This window comes from Conger conger, chromosome 14 (genome assembly GCF_963514075.1).
Source record: "Conger conger chromosome 14, fConCon1.1, whole genome shotgun sequence".
Classification (NCBI taxonomy): Eukaryota; Metazoa; Chordata; class Actinopteri; order Anguilliformes; family Congridae; genus Conger; species Conger conger.
The window spans coordinates 28,935,035-28,949,084 of NC_083773.1; the positions used below are offsets into that span (position 1 = coordinate 28,935,035).

Here is a 14,050-nt window from a genome sequence, read left to right on the forward strand (position 1 = left end):
CTTAAAAGTGAAGAGGAGGACCTTGGGTTGCAGTAGTTATTCTGTGGAGATAAGGGGGTGCAGTAGTTATTCTTTCATATACATACTCAAAATCTGGGTAAAAAATTAATTATAGTTGCATACCATAATGTACTTTCATCTACACTCTTTTTGAGCTGACATTTTAAATATTGAACTATGTCAGTTTATCTGTCTAAGGACAACAGTATCTCTTTAGCTCTATGTGCAGTCATGCAACTGCTGACATATTCAGTGGGGGGCGTTAGTCTCTTTTAACTAAACGAACATATAAATAAAAGAAATCTTGATGATGAGAGACAAATAAAGTCCAGTGGCAAGAAACATACTGTAGATCAGAGAGTGATCAGAAGCTAGCAAGGGACCGTGACCACAAGCCTTAGGCCAAAGAGGACTGGAGAACCAAAAAACAACCGGAACAGAGAACGGCCATATAGGCCAGAGAAGAACTGTAGGCCAGTGATGGCAGGCCACAGACTGACCGCAGGCAGTAGTGATCACAGTCCAGGGAGTGACCACGTCCCATTGGGCTCCAGCCCCCTCTGATTTGGCCTGTTCCCTCAGTGCTCTGTATAAAGCAGGGGACAGGATGTGCAATGGGTCAGGTGTCATGAGAACTGAGTTTTTCTGTGCTCTAGACCACAGGAGGCCCACTTCCACCACAGGGCCCACCAGGGCTCCCCCTCGGGGAGAGAGATATAGAAGCAGCCCTGCTACAGGCCAGGCAGTTATTTTAAGACTGACCCCCCCACACAAACACACACACCCACACCAAATGTCCTTTCTTGAAAATGTACATTCATTCACTTCAACTGCTGTCCACATGAAATATATGGCAAGTTTAAATGCAAACTGCTATACATTGCTGGTGCTTAGTGGGGGGACTATATATAAACACTGCTGTCATTTCTTCATGGTGAAACTAAAATGCATATAAATGTCCTTTATTAAAATCTGACAATGTGCACTTTAACCACATGTGATTTTTTTAAAATGACAAATCTCAAATTGTGGAGTGCAGAGGCAAATAAATAAATGATGGGTCTTTGTCCCAAACGTTATGGAAGGCACTGCATGTGTGTCAGATGCTTAGATGTATGTTTAACTATATTTTTTTATTGCGTGCTGATAGACAAAGAATATTCTTGTAACCAAATAGCATGTACAATGTAGCTGTGTATACTTTCATCCCTTCATAATTTGTTTCTAAACATAATTAAAACAACGTTTTTCATATAGCTCAAGCAGCATTTTCAAACTAATACGTAGCATACTTGAAAAACGCATGGTATAGCGTGTTAACCATAGGTTACATTAGAAAGTTCTGTCAGAAACATCCCGAGGGACTCCGTTTAAGCTGTTGTGTGTTGATAAGCTCTTTAGTGTATATGGTCAAAACAAAAGAGATTTAATGGCCCCTTTCTTTAGCTTCTTTCATCAACTCTTTGACCTTGGAGGAAGAAGAAGGTTGTCGCTCTCTTGAAGATCGCGGCGCGAGATAGGCAGGACAACGCCAGAACCTTATAGGCGGAGCGGCTGTTCCCGAGCGAAAAGGTAGGAAGCAGACAGAACTGCGCCCGGGGGGGAACGTTGCCTTTGCAGAGCGACTCTAAATGGACGCTAAAGCCCCGTCCAAAGAATCGTCGCGTGTGAGAAGATTTCCTGTTACGAGGGAAGGCTTTTTCACCGGCTGGAAGCAACCGTAATCCCTGAGGGGATCTTGACACGCGAGATTCGTATTCCGTCTAACATGCCCGAGAGACCAAGCTGCACCTGCTGCTTTTAGAAATCAATTCCAGCAGGACGCTTTTTTGATGCTTTCTTTAAGCTGAAAAAGGAGTTCATACACCACAGGGGAACACGGATGTCTGCCAAGGGGAAGTATTGCGTGTAATCGTTCGTAAGAGTTACACAGTGGGCGCATTGGTCTTTGCTTTGTGAACCCCTTGATTTTTTCTGTGAGCGTAAACCAGACACACGTGTGTGGAAGATCTGATATTTTTCTAATACCTCTGTTTGCCATGTCACTGCTTCGACCTGACATTTTCTGTGAACCATATCTCCCTCTAGACACTAACTTTAGGGCTCGTTAAAACGTAACAACCCTTTCTATTGTGTGTCATCCAGATACTGATCAAGGTTTGACCTAGTTAAGAAATTTAATTTACAATGGACTCTCCTCCAGAAATTCTTAACTCAAATATGACGCTGAGGCCCCTTCTTGTATGCAGCCAATTAGCGTTATACTGCCAGAGCCTTTGGCTTTTCCTGTTTGGCCCCCACTTCGAAAGTTTTAATGTTTCCAACAATTACATCAATTCCAACCCCTCCTAACCCCATCATGACATTCTGAAGCAGCCTTGCCTTCCAAGAAACACTGGCCTGGATTCATTCAACATTTGTCCCAAATATTTACTCACAATGAAATGGAAGTGCTTTTTTTTGTTCTGCTCTGAACAGTCAGAGTTCAGAACTCATGAGAGTGTGTTTGTCTATAGGTAAAATACTGGCACTTACTACCTAGGCATCTGTTTTTAGTTAGGACTTGAGAGACTGCACAGTGGTCTTTGAGCTAATCATGGCCCTATAGAGTTTGTCCCACTCAGTTTTGTGACAAAAATCTTGGGCAGCTCCCCATGCCTATAGTTCATAGCTGTTTCCTTTTTTCAACATAAAGGTCTGTCTAAGCCAGTCTGATAGCTTGATTAGTTAGCTTAGCATTCAGACAAAGGCCCCTCAGGCCGAGGCCCTTTCTGTGCATCCTGCAACATTATCCTGCCCAGCTTGAGAATCGTAAAACCTTGCTTGAGCCTCACTCTGAGACTTTGATTTCATTTTGATCCCGATCGTTCCAGGGACCAACTTCAACAAAAAGAAAAAGGAAAGAGACTGTGGGTGAAGCCATTCGATTCGCTCCAGAAGGGATTACCACCATGCCCGCTGGCTGGGTGCTTTCCGTTGATCGCTGAGACCAGCGCTACTAATCAGTGTGTCCCCTCCCGGGCGTCCCCACCTGGAACCGCAGTGGACTGCCCTGCTGTAAAATCCAGCTATGACCAGCCGTTTCAAAACAGAGCTTGAGCTAGTCAAACCATGTTGAGTATATTGAAATGGTCAACCAGCGATTAGTTCTTTCAAATCCTTGAAAAAACTTAAGCTGGTTTTGTTTAGCAGGGTGACCACCATTGCACAATGCCACTGACTGTCATCGTGATGGTTAAAATGCAGTGGGTTTTTTTAAATAACTGCAATTTTACTTGTAATTATTCCTGTATCCATTTCTTCGTCTTTATTTTGTGTCTGTTGGATGATCTGTGATGTGAACGAAATGCTATTGTATCTATCTTTAAATCAATAGTTGTGTCTTAGAGTATTCTACCATGTCCTCTAATGGAGAATAGTACACCAGCTATAGGGGAGAGTGGGATATTATGATGAGGAGCTCCATTTCATCCAGTTCTGTGAGAAATTATTTTAAAGTATTTCTAGGGTAAATACAAATCTGCGGTCTGTCATCTCACACTAAAATGGTGTCCTTTTGCCCCATAGATGAGTAAAATGTGTTGGTAGTGGTGATAACCATCCATTGACAACTACCCTCCTAAACATGGCTGACTAACAATAGTTCCTCCTGTTGGACATGGCTGACCAATAACACTTCCTCCTGTTGGATATGGCTGACCAATAACACTTCCTCCTGTTGGATATGGCTGACCTATAACACTTCCTCCTGTTGGATATGGCTGACCAATAACACTTCCTCCTGTTGGAAATTCCCATGAAAGGTGCCTTTGTGGTGTTCTGGTACAGATTAATCTTAACACATTCTGAAGCCCAGAGACCACAGTTTCCTTTGTACATTTGGCATGAAACAATTGAAATGCACATTAAATATACATTGATTGATATTTATTGGCATTTTCAGTCATTAGTATGAGAACCAGGCTACTTCTGTCTAACCTTAAACTCAAAGTGGCTATGACCAGCTGTGCTCCAGCTCCCTTACTGACATGCTTGCTGTAGCTCCATATACATGCTTTGGTTGCGCCTTGTCTGAACTAGAGAAGTGCTGTGCCTGGCCTTAGATGTGCTTGGCATGTCACAATGGATAGGAAGTTCTGGAGGTCCCTGCACAGTGTGATGGCTCCAGATGAGCCTCTACGTGCCTGAAGGGTGTTAGTGTGTGTCGGTTTTTTATTTCACTGTGTCGTAGCGTGGCCAAGATCTGAGACAAAAAACTGGAAGAATTATAATTTTGCCAGGATTGTAATTGTATCACAATTTGTCATGTATCATGTATCACCTTACATAAATTTTTTTTTTTTAACGTTTAGTAACGCATGATACTTTCTGTCAAAGGGCATTCAGTGTTTGAAAAGAACAAATGTACATTTTCTTCAAATGCATTTTCCTCCATTGTCAGACTCTTTTCATTCTGTCCTGAATTATTGAAGAGGCCTGCTACATTCCTCTGCAGGAATACATCAAGTATTGATGATTGTAGATAAAAGGTAATGCATAACTGTGTGGCACGCTGCTCCTCGACCTGAGCCCACCTAGCTCAGCCGCGACGCTTGTGTTTAAAAATGCGTGCGCTTGCAGTCTATAAGCGCAGCTCGACCTCAGAGCCTGGCACCACACGCTGGGCTCCGCATGCTGGGCTCCGCATGCTGGGCGCTACACGCTGGGCCCTGTGCTTGTGTAATGGTCTCCTCTGCTGACCCCTCTGTCTACAATCTCAGCTTCTGGAAGTAGTTAGCAGTTCATTGCTTCTGGATGTTTTCTCAAACGCTGACTCAGGGAGAGAGTCAAAGCACCAGTCCCTTCCTTCCTCCTTTTACACATCTGCCCATTTTTGCATTGCATAACATTAGTTATTTAGCTGACTCTTTTCTTCAAAACAACTTACAGTTGATTAGACTAAGCAAGGGCCAATCCGCCCTGGAGCAGTGGCCTTGATCATGGTCCCACCAGTTACACTGATCTTATTGTGTAACATCAAAATGTGATCTTTGACCATGGAATGATCGTTGGTGCCAGACTGACCGGTTTAAGTATCTCAGACACTGCTGATATCCTGGGATTTTCACACACAAGTCTCTGGAATTCACAGAGAATGGTGTGAAAAACTGAAAATATCTTGTGAGTGGCAGTTCTGTGGGTGAAAATGCATTTGTTAATTAGAGCAGTGATGTACACGGGCTCTGTGCTGATTGGATGGATCTGCACTTACAGCACAGTAGTGATATGCAAGATATCACATTATAGACTGGTAAGAGCTCTGCAGATTGGATGGATATATGCTCATAACACAGTATATATGTGCAGAAGCTCAGTGCTGATTGGGTGGATATATGTTTATCGCACAGTATATATGTGCAGAAGCTCAGTGCTGATTGGGTGGATATATGTTTATCGCACAGTATATATGTGCAGAAGCTCAGTGCTGATTGGGTGGATATATGTTTATCGCACAGTATATATGCGCAGAAGCTCTGTGCTGATTGGGTGGATATATGTTTATCGCACAGTAGTTGAGTGAATTTCAGTGAATATGGAAGACCTGCAGTTGACCTGGAAGTTCAGCACACGTGTGAACCCCCAAACTCCCCAAGGCACTACCGTGTGTGTGTGTGTGTGTGTGTGTGTGTGGTGGGGGGAGGGGGGGGGGGGGGGGGTTGTGTATACAGGTGGTGACACACATAGGTACCACCTCCAAACAAAAACATAGAAAATGTTTTTATAGTTCAGAGAGATAAACGGAGGCTGTTCTTTTCCTGTGGCTTGGATGATGGAAAATGTGCAACATCCACACCTGCAGCTTTTTATCAAACACACAATCAATGAAAACAAGCCACTGAGCCAACTCTAATACTACAGAGAGCTGTAACTTGTCAAACAAACTCCATCAGCTTGCAGAACACATTTCATTCTGTTTTATAAACTTAATACCATTGTGCAGAGCAGACATTTTAACATCTGCATACATGTATATATATATATATATATATATATATATATATATATATATACATATATATATATGCAAATTATTTAACATGGTTTTATAAAAAATATTTGTGTAGATACTTGCTTATTATATATCATTTTCTGTGATTACTGTAAAGTATGTACAATTCTGAAAATAAGATAGTTATAACCTGAAATATTATGAACCTAACCTGTAAACCTAATCCCAGTTTGTACTGAGGTAAATTCTTGGTCTTATATAGACAGTTTTTATTCAACTATAAATTGCATACCAGGAGACGTTTCATGGCCATTTTTGACTCCACATTAATGTAGGTATTTTCATCTTCGTGAGCCGTATGCATTTTGCCAATGGGACAATTTACATATTTTGTAGTAATGGGAATGACACTGAAAAAAAGATTGATATAAATACGTGAATTCACATTGTAAATCTGGCTGCGGAGGGAAAATTATTCCCCCTGCCTGGGAAGTAAGGAATTTGCATGTTACTAACAACCCCTCCCCTCTGCTATAAGAGCTGTCTGTGTTCGAGCACAACTGAGTACAGAACGTTTGACTCCACGCGCAGAAAGCGGAAATACACTTACTGACTTGAAGCTGAGGTTTATGTCAGTTACTACTACTAATTATTATTATTATAATAATCGCTACCATAAATACATAATTTCATTACGTTTAAGAGGAATTCATATGGATAGCCTGTGAGAGGATTCCATTCTATTCCATTCCATTCCATTCCATTCAAACCACCCTGGCACCAATTCCATTGGAAACTTTATTTCGAGTATGACGTTCACCATGCTGAGGCCTATGGCGACCCACCTGATTTATCCTGACCTGAGCAGGATGTCCGAGGACGAGGAGAATCGTAGCGAGAGTGATGGCAGCTCGGAACAGAGCTACGGATGCTGCGCCGGTGTCACCAAGCGCCGGAGGGTGGCCCATTTGTCCGGTGTCAGTGGAGTTGTTCTGGTTCAGCAGCGGAGCTCTGCCAACGCAAGAGAGCGTGACCGGACCCAAAGCGTCAACCTGGCGTTCACCGCACTGCGAACCCTCATACCCACTGAGCCAGTGGACAGAAAGCTCTCCAAAATTGAAACTCTTCGCTTGGCGTCTAGCTATATCTCACACCTTGCTAACGTCCTACTAATTGGAGACGGCAACGGAGAAGGACAGCCGTGTCTAAGCGCCGTGTACAGTACAGGAGACGGAGACACGAAACAGCCCAGGACAATATGCACATTCTGCCTTAGTAACCAGAGAAAAGGGGTACGTTTTTCGTCTTTGCACAATCATTCTATATCCGTAAATGTTTTAGTGCTGTACTCCAAGAAGGTCATTGAACATTTCCAGCGCACAGAATGTTAATGATATGGGTTCAACAACAGTTTCTTATATCAATTACATTCGTACTGTCACAGCATCACTTCATGGCACAATCTATATTCTTTACTGAATTGTAGCCTTGTGTCAATGCCCACCAGGTTTAAATACAACTGTTATGTTTTCTGATATTTTGACACTTTGAAATGTGCACAGCAATGCGTACAGTGTTAAATTAGATCCTATACACATGGTCCCAATAGGACAGTATGTACTGTGTTAGAGTTGCATTAACACTGGACTTTTTCTTATGCAGGTCTTATGCAGGTTTTACTGTGTCTAAATGTGACTTAAGTTGTATATGGTTTGGTTTCGGTATTGACAAAATGAACAGGACGTACACAAAATGTAGCCCCATTCAAATACATCTTTTTTTTGGCATTGGCTGATAGACATTATAGCTTCGGTTTGAGTAATGTCTCAGCACACAGTGCAGTGATTATAGTCTTTTTATTTTTTCAGTTGAAGACTAATCTAGACTTGCAATATGATGAATTTGTAGGAGAAATTAAACTCAAGAGATGTTTCCTCCAGGGTGTGTTAAGATAATTTTCCCCAAACCTTTATCAGTACAATACCCCAAAATGACCTGGGGGTCACCTCACCTTTTGACACCTTTTCCCAAAACCCACAGCCTGGCTGTCTATTTGACAGACTTGGACATGGAAGCAGGGCCACACAATTATATGTCATTCACAATGGATCTGTGTCAGACATGCATTTATTCAAAATGTGCAAGTAATGAAGTACAATGAAATTTACATCACTAAGGAATGTATAAACTAGCCATGGTCTACTTAATTATTTTTACTTTTCTTGAATTCATTTTAATATCTTAAATTACTTTTGTACACCAGAGTGGTCTTATTGGATGTTGATGTTAGAATATTATCCTATTTATTTGCATTTGCAGAACTGAATTTCAACTTATACTTTCAGTGCATAACTAGTTTTATCCCTGTACCGCATATAAACAGTTAAAAACTGTGGTAAAGTTGGCCAAATTGAACATTGCATTACATTTACATTAATGGCATTTGGCAGACACTCTTATCCAGAGCAACGTACAGTTGATTAGACAATGCAGGAGACAATCCTCTCCTGGAGCAATGCAGGGTTAAGGGCCTTGCTCAAGGGCCAAATGGTCAACCACCGACCTTGCATGTCCCAGTCATGTACCTTAACCACGACCCATATTTTATATGTGCACATGTACAGATGTATTAAAGGAGGCATTCTCTGTATAAGTGAATTCATATGAGTACTGAGTTGAAATAATACTATAATATACGTGCCACACATAATAATACAGAACTGAAGCTGTATACAGCTGAGTTAATGTATCCTTCTCAGTGGTGCAGCAGTTGCATGTACCCCACCCTCAGGGACCAGTATAGTGCTACAACAGACAGGACGTGTAGGCAGACTGATAGCTACCCAAAGTATTCATGTGTGTACTGTATGTCAAAGGTAAAACTATGGTCTGGACTCGAGCAAAGCATTTTCAAGAAAAATAGTTTCTGTTTCGCAGACATTTGCTTTGTGTTATAAAGCAGTTTTGTTTCTTCGACAGACAATACACACCAGGTAGTACAGTGGTTGTAGTGTAAAAATGACAAATGCTATATAATGTAATACTTAAGTACGGTTGCACTATCATGCAGAGGTGGAAAATCTATTATAACAGTATCGGTATACAGTATCACCCTAATCTGGCCGCAAAGTCTGCACGGATGGGTATAATATATGTACATACAGTTGTGAAACTACTTGCTGAAGCATGCAAACACACATGCATTAGATTTTAACTGTCAAGACATATTTCATCTGGAACTACAGTATATAGCTGAAACTCGCAAGTGAAATGTTATTGGGTAATCGGTTTTAGATACCATGATAAAATGTAAATGTTCCCTTGATAGAACCATATATACATCATATCCTCAATAAAATCCACATCTAAGTGTTTTGGCTTTGATATAACAATTTAGCAAAAATATTCATATTTTTACTAAATGTTTATTTTTTCAGTGAGCGGAAAACAAAATGCAGAAGAGGGCAAAGCGTGGATATATTTGGAAGTCTGAAATGTTAGTGTTGTATTAACAGTGTATTGTACTGTATACGATTATGCAGATAAGTTCTCTATCTCCACAAGTACATAAAAAAAATTACAGTTTTAGTCACATTAATACATTGGGGGAAACACAAGGTACATTTAGATTGTCGAGTATTAGTCCTTCAGAAACTGTCCTTATTTCCAGAGTGTGCTTATAGAGATATTTGTGCCCTCTAATCTCCTGTAAAGGGAATGGAAAATAAGAATGCATTTGATTAGGGAGTTTGACATACAGTGCACGAACAAAAATATACTGAAATTGCTCTCCGAGGACTGCGAGAGTCCATTCAGTTTTCTGTTCGGATTAGGATATGGGAAAGCAGCCTTATGGGACGTATGCTGGCTTCAGTACAGAACTTTTGCATTCTTTCCAATATTACTGTTTATGAATTACGGTTGGATCGTCCCAAATTATAGTTCAGCAACCAGAAAATGCTTGTGTTATATGTGTTATTGGCACAGTCGTGATTACTGCTGAAACACTGGAATGATTTCCTGTTAAAGTGTGTGGAGGGGTGTAATGTGGTGCAGTCCGGAGGGAGGCTGACTCTGAACCCGTATATGAACCGTGAGGATGGGGGTTTCATCGTTCTCCATTCCCCGTCACTTTCTGTGCAACGATTACTACTTTATCAGTTACCCTCTCTGTCTGTTTAAAGTTAAATTATGAATGGAGGGCATGGGGGATGGTGGGATATGTATTCATTGTAGCTGAGTGTCCGTGTCATTCTGACGCCCTGGTTTTATTTTCAGGTGAAAGACGGACGGGACTGTTTAAAGATGAGGGGTGTCAATCCGCTGCACATGAGCTGCAGATAACTGGAGGCAGAACCCAGGTGGGAAACCCGGGGAGAGAACCGGTCCATACAGAACCGTGCACAGGGCCAAGAGCGGAACGGAGCCAGAACGCGAACAGCGCCTGGGGAAACGCGGAGGAGCTAGGCGTGAGGCGTGAACAGAAAACTGTTTCAGTTACCAAACAGGAGAGGATTCAAGACTCCGGAACAAACACTTTTATGTGGGGCATAAGTTTGAGTTCATTATTTGTAATTATTTTTCAGACTGTGTATTTGTGTTTGTGTTGTTTCAGAATTTGTATTGAGCATTATGTATCATTTGTGACATTTTTACAAAACCACAGAACAGATTTCTTGTATATATCTTACATTTCTTGGACAATGATAAACTACAGTATGTAGTTATTTGCTGTCAAAAGTATTAACGTATTAAACGTATTTTTAAATAATAATATTTTCTTTTTTCGGCACACCCACCACCAGGGTGAAATAAATGTCATTTCTTCCAGAGGCCTATCCCTAGGCAGGAGGAATAAGTATCCAACAAGGAATACGCTCAGGTTAAATAGGTTCATTAATAGCCGATTTGCCTTGGCCATATGGACATTAAGGCGTTTCAGTCTCATCAGGGGAGTTCCTTATGAGCCTGGGGCCTTCGCAGCCCAGCTTAAACTGTGACATGTGCTGGCCGAAAGGCATTATGGGATACTTTCTTTTCATACACTTAACACCAAGAGTCAGGAGACTATGTGACAACATGCCCAACTATGAGCTGTTCATTTTATAATGGGATTATTTATCAGAATATATTACACTGGAAAAGTAAATATTAATATTAATATTAATATCAATTTCTCTGCGCTTATCTAACAAATACTAGTTCAGTTTTGTGCATGAGAAAATAAATGTTTCTCGACCGCTTTAATTTGTTATAGCAGTATTGTTATCGTAATTTTTTTTCTACTTATATTTATGGTTCCCAAATATTTTTTTTCTTTTTAAAAGAAAGGATTTCATCAAATTAGGAATTAGCTGCTCCTGGTATAACTGTTAAAAACTTTAAATAGAAAAAATGTTTGAGGTGTACTATTAAATTAAATACTGCCAATTTTCTCAATATTTTATTTCTATTTACAATTTTGTTCTAATTATCCTGAGAATCCTGAGAACTGTGGAGAATCAGTGTTTTTCTATATTTCCATGTAAGATTAGACCTTAATTTTGTGAATGAAGCTTTTTTGAGAAAACATATAAGTTATACTCACAGAGCACTTTATTAGGAATTTATTAGACTTATTTTTTAGACTTCTACTGCTGTAGCCTATCCACTTCGAGTTATGATGCGTTGTGTGTGCAGAGATGCTCTTCTGCATACCACCATTGTAATGTGTGGTTATTTGCATTACTGTCACCTTCCTGTCAGCTTTGACCGGTCACTGGATTTATTTTTGTTTTTTGCACCATTCTTTGCAAACACTAGAGACTAGTGTGTGTGAAAATCCCAGGAGATCAGCAGTTTCTGAGATACTCAAACCACCCTGTCGGCCACCAACAATCATTCCACAGTCAAAGTCACTTCGATCACATTTTTTCCCCACTCTGATGATTGACGTGAACATTAGCTGAAGCTCCTGACCCATAGCTACATGATTGTATGCATTGCACTGCTGCCACACAATTGGCTGATGAGATAATTACATGAATAAGTAGGTGTAATAAAGTAAAAATGTTCCTAATACTTAGTCTGCCGTTTTAAAATTATACACAGGTTGTAGCTTTACATTGGAATAAGAATCCCCTGTGACTCCAATGAATTACAGCACATTTGCATCGTCTCAGGCATTCATGGGAAAAGCAGCTTAGCTGAGATTGGCAGTTTTACGTTATTCTCGAGAGAGAGAAGGGCTCTCTCAGTGGAACTTTATTTCCACTGGCCAGAAGGACCTGGTGGAATTTTGCTCTCTATATTTTGCTATGGTTCTACGGGAGAAATGACAAACTGTCATCATTAGTCTTCTAACTGTATGGCACAATTTTTTAGCAGGGGACATTTATACTTTCCTCCAGCTGTCATTGGTTGGTATATATTTTGTTCAGAAATATCCCCTATGACCAGAGTTTAATTCCTTATGTCACGAGCAAAAAAAATATTTATGTTTCAGTTCAGATACAAGTTACAAGTGGCACAAGTTACTGCAGACTGTTGTTTCACACAAATTCACAAAATACACACATCATTCTTAGTTAGGCATCTCAGAGCTGAGGGTAATCTGAAATAATGTTCCCAGAAACTGTGCTGTGGGGAAATCTTTGGATCCAAGTGGATCACCGTCAGGTCAATTTCATTATGCTCCCATTAATAAGTGCATAGATAAATTATTTTCTGGGCATTATAATTATTTTAGGTCACATAAAACGGCTATTTAGATAACAAAGGTGCAAGTTTCCCTAACCTGGGATGTTTAGGCACAAGTAATCTTTACAGTAATACATTTTGAATGAAGTTAGTACCCTCCAAATATGATTTTTATAAACCTTCCATTAGCTTTTCCAAGTTTGTTGTTGATTGTGAAAAGCCACAGCAAAAGGCAAGGGCAGTTATTGGTGTCACCGGTGTGTTTTTGCCTAGCAGGTCTCTTGGTTGTTGTGTGTATGTATGGTGTTTATTAGTCACAGTGAACATTAGCCCTGTGTGCCGTGCTTGAGACCTGACACAGCTGTCGGGATATCAGTGGTGTAAATCACAATGCCTGACACGGGTGGAAGTGGCAGAGGGAGAGGTGGGGGGTCTGTGTGGAACAGAAACATCTGAGTCACTGCTGTGAGTTACGCTCTGAGATATATTAGCAGTTACAGATAAGGCTAATGTGGTAGTGGGAAGAGGGGCAGAGGGTAGGCACAACTGCTGCTAATCAGTCCCTGCAAGTGGCTTAGCAGAGCTAAGCACAAAGGAAAGAAAAAAATCAATACATGGAGTTGTGAGTATGTAGATGGTGCTGCGTAGGGGTTCCAAAACAGTTTACCTCATGGTCCCTTAAAGTCTAAATTATGTATGTGGAAAATGTAGAACTGCAATCAAAACATTTATTGCTAGAGTAAAACATTTTCACGATTTCTGCTGGGAACACTTGGTCGTCTCCCGATGTCCCTCTGCGTGTTTTGTCCAGACGAGGCTGAATGGGAGTTTCCTGCGGTCAGCTCTCTGACATCAGGCCCAGGGCCTGGCCAGACGCTGCTCCCTCAGGCTCCCCCGGGCAGGAAGCTGTCACCACAGCGCAGGAAGGAAGCGTGTGTGCAGCCGACCCTGCGGTGGCCCTCTCCACACAGCCCCAGTCCTGACATCATCCCACACTGGAGCACAGATGTCCTGCTCTTAAATTTAATCCCCGGGTGAGAAGTCAAAGATAAATAAATAAAAAGTTGCATTCCAAACAGGTCTACAAAAACAAATAAATCAGAATTCAGGAAGAGTCCTCATCCAGACTTTGACTTGGAGATGTGTCCATGCATGTGTGTGGCTATGTGTGTGTATGTTTCCCTGTGTGTGTGTGTATGTATGTATGTGTGTATGGCTGTGTGTATGTGTGTATGTGTATGTTCCCATGTGTGTATGTCCATGTGTATATTTCTGTGTATGTGGCTGTGTGTTTGTGTGTGTGTATGTTTCCGTGTGTATATTTCTGTGTGTGTGTCTGTGTGTATGTCCGTGTATATTTCTGTGTGTGTGTGTATGTCCTTG

The 14,050-nt window shown here is 41.0% G+C and overlaps 1 protein-coding gene across 2 annotated transcripts; it reads left to right on the top strand.

Annotated features, from left to right (window-relative positions):
* The first annotated feature begins 1,123 nt into the window (after positions 1-1,123).
* LOC133110306 (transcription factor 15-like) lies at positions 1,124-11,047 on the top strand. Of its 2 annotated transcripts, none has more exons than XR_009704841.1 (2): positions 1,124-1,572; positions 10,268-11,047. XR_009704841.1 is itself a non-coding variant. In XM_061220314.1 (2 exons), exons 1-2 carry the CDS (start codon positions 6,799-6,801, stop codon positions 10,331-10,333), a joined length of 549 nt encoding a protein of 182 aa, XP_061076298.1. In that variant the 5' UTR covers positions 6,569-6,798; the 3' UTR covers positions 10,334-11,047. The 2 variants fall into 2 exon arrangements, 1 of the variants encoding a protein (XP_061076298.1); XM_061220314.1 differs by lacking the exon at positions 1,124-1,572 and adding an exon at positions 6,569-7,281.
* Positions 11,048-14,050: the final 3,003 nt, after the last annotated feature.

Bases quoted from the DNA above. Each gene is read 5' to 3' on its own strand.
- LOC133110306 (XM_061220314.1), top strand. From the start codon at position 6,799: ATGACGTTCACCATGCTGAGGCCTATGGCGACCCACCTGATTTATCCT. The intron at 7,282-10,267 runs GTACGTTTTTCG...TTTTATTTTCAG, and splicing joins TTAGTAACCAGAGAAAAGGG to GTGAAAGACGGACGGGACTG.